This window comes from Carlito syrichta, unplaced genomic scaffold (assembly GCF_000164805.1).
Source record: "Carlito syrichta isolate Samal-C Ts95f unplaced genomic scaffold, Tarsius_syrichta-2.0.1 Scaffold308154, whole genome shotgun sequence".
Classification (NCBI taxonomy): Eukaryota; Metazoa; Chordata; class Mammalia; order Primates; family Tarsiidae; genus Carlito; species Carlito syrichta.
Genome location: NW_007252250.1, coordinates 2,251 through 5,018, shown reverse-complemented (window position 1 = coordinate 5,018; position 2,768 = coordinate 2,251). Strand labels below are relative to the sequence as shown.

The 2,768-nt window shown below is 50.0% G+C and overlaps 1 protein-coding gene across 1 annotated transcript in view; it reads right to left on the bottom strand.

Annotated features, from left to right (window-relative positions):
• NLRP2 (NLR family pyrin domain containing 2) overlaps positions 1 to 2,487 on the bottom strand; it is a gene marked incomplete at its 5' end in the record, with an annotated part of 9,592 nt that extends 7,105 nt beyond the window's left edge. Inside the window, 2 exons of the mRNA XM_008065092.1 lie at positions 1,527 to 1,691; positions 2,317 to 2,487. Of these exons, the coding sequence (XP_008063283.1) occupies positions 1,527 to 1,691; positions 2,317 to 2,487 (336 nt within the window). The remainder of the gene's footprint in view (positions 1 to 1,526; positions 1,692 to 2,316) is intronic.
• Between the last annotated feature and the right edge of the window lie 281 nt (positions 2,488 to 2,768).

Here is a 2,768-nt window from a genome sequence, read left to right as displayed (position 1 = left end):
CCCACGGGCTCAGGCAATCCACTCACCTCACCCTCCCAAAGGCATGGGATTATAGGCTGAGCCACTGAGCCCGGCTTCCCAGGCTGGTCTTGAACCTGCGGGCTCAGGCAATCCTCTCGTCTTGGTCTCCCAAAGTGCTGGGATTACAGGCTTGAGCCACTGTGCCCAGCCCGTTATTATTTTTTGTAGAGATGAGGGCTCACTATTTTGCCCAGGCTGGTCTTGGACTCTAGGGCTGAAGTGATCCTCCTGTCTTGGCTTCCCAAAATGCTAGGATGACAGGTGTGAGCCTCCACACCTGCCCTCACATAATCTTTCTTTTTTTTTTTTTTTTTGAGTTGGAGTCTCACTTTGTCACCCAGACTGGAGTGCAGTAGCTGCTCCCGGTCACTGTAGCCTCGACCTGCTGGGCTCTGGTGATCCTTCCACCTCAGCCTTCCAAGTAGCTGGAACTACAGGCGTGTGCTACCACACCCGGCTAATTTTTGACTTATTGTAGAGATGAGGTCTTGCCAAGTTGCCCAGGCGGGTCTTGAACACATAATCTTTCAAAAAAAAAAATTTCTGGTTAATCGTCACAAGAACATGAGGCTCATTTGTGATGGTTAGTGATGACGGCAGCTACTATGGAATGCACATGTGATTGGACTTGGTCTCCTTCCGTCCCTAGACCCTTGTGAGATATACAATATCCTGTCCTCCCTATGGGAAGACCTAGTTAAGTAGCCTAAGATCATATCAGCAGAGGCAGGGCCACAATTTTTAAATGTTTGAGTCGGAGTCTCACTCTGTCGCCCAGGCTGGAGTGCAGTGGCACGCTCACGGCTACCGCAGCCTTGACCTGCTGGGTTCAGGCGATCCTTCTGCCTCAGCCTTCCAAGTAGCTGGAACCACAGGCACGCACCACCAAGCCCGGCTTATTGTTTTTCGATTGATTGTAGAGACAAGGTCTTGCCAAGTTGCCCTGGGCTCAGGCAATCCTCTTGCCTCCACCTCCCAAAGTGCTGGGATGACAGGTGTGAGCCACCACGCCCAGCTAGGGCCACAGTTTGAGGCCAGTGCCCACCTCCTCCTCACATGCGGTCAGGTGAGGCTCCATGGAACCCCACGAGGGGCAAGGGTCGCTCGTCCTCTGAGCAGCCACGTGGAGAGCTTCCCAAGAGATTTCTCAAACCAGAGGACTAACAGGGAAGGGTCAACTCAATGCATCTGAAGAATGCTTGCTTGGAAGGGCGAGGGCAGTGACTGGTATTCCGAATCACAGCATGGGAGAAGCATGAATCATTAGCGGTTGAGGGTGATATCAAGATCCAAGGAATTTCTCTGTACTCAGGCCTCTTCTGCACGGTTGTCCCCATTGTTCACTGACCAGGGCAAGTGGAAGTAGAACACTAGGCCCATGCTCTATCCTGGGCCATCTGCCTTGCTCGGAATAAGGGACATCTTCTGATTACACACACAGGATTGCTGTCGGGCTTGCGGCAGCTGTGCGTACGAGGGAGGTTTTTAGAGATGCAGAGAAATACCTGAGATATTGCAGGCGACATCCTGGGTGTCTCAAGACCTCACACAAGGAGGGAAGCACGTTATCCCGGTCATTGCCATGAAGGGTCAGATGTGTGAGAGTCTCGTGGCCACTGAACGTTTGGCAGAAGTCCCGATAAGCGTCAGCTGGGGAAATGTTTTTGAGGCTAGGGAAAAGAAAACAAAGGTGACATCGTGAGTGCCTCTACCTAGACTGTGCATAATGGGAAGTGAGGGCTCAGTGTAGTTAAACTTTAGAAACTATTCTTCCATGTTTGGCTTTTTCCTTTTTTTTTTTTTTTTCCCTTTAGATGGGGTCTCACTATGAGATGGGGTCTTCATTATGTTGCCCAGGTTGGTCTTGAACTCCTGGGCTCTAATGATGCTCCCACCTCAGCCTCCCAAAGTGCTGGGATGACAGGTGTGAGCCACTGCACTTGACCTGTTTTTTCCATCTTTACTGAGACTTTATTTATTTATTATTTTTTGAGTTGGAGTCTCACTCTGTCGCCCAGGCTGGAGTGCAGTGGCTTGTTCATGGCCACCACAGCCTCGAACCTGCTGGGTTCAACCTTCAAAGTAGTTGGAATTACAGGCACGCACCACCATGCCCGGCTAATTTTTTGATTTATTGTAGAGATGAGGTCTTGCCAAGTTGCCCAGGCTGGTCTACGAACCTGTGGGCTCAGGTAATCCTCTTGCCTCCACTTCCCAAAGTGCTGGGATTACAGATGTGAGCCACTGCACCCAGCTTCCCTGGGGATTTTAATCCCAGGATTGGTCTCTACTTACATCACTTTCTGGAGATTGCAGGTGGCAGAAGTTATTTGGTCACAAAGAATCCTCACGGATGAAGTGGTAAGGAAGCTCTCACTGATGTCAAGAAACGCCAGATCCTTATTAGAGTTAAATATGGAACAAAGGTCCGTCCAGAGAGAAAGCACATGTTGGTCATCCTGGGATCTACAAGGAGAGAAGGGGATTATTTATCCACCATGGCAAAGGAATTTAGGGCTTTTCTCAGAATACACCTCTAATAAATAAATAGAACTAAAAGCTGGGTGATTTAGTCATTTCATATAACTGTGAAACAGCTTCCTACCTAATAAGTTTCAAAGAAAAACATTCTTTGAAAAGTCTGAGCCGGGCGCGGTGGCTCAGCCTGTAATCCCGTGCCTTGGGCGGCTGAGGTGAGTGAATTGCCTGAGCCCGCGGGGTCGAGACCCGCCTGGGCAACTTGGGGA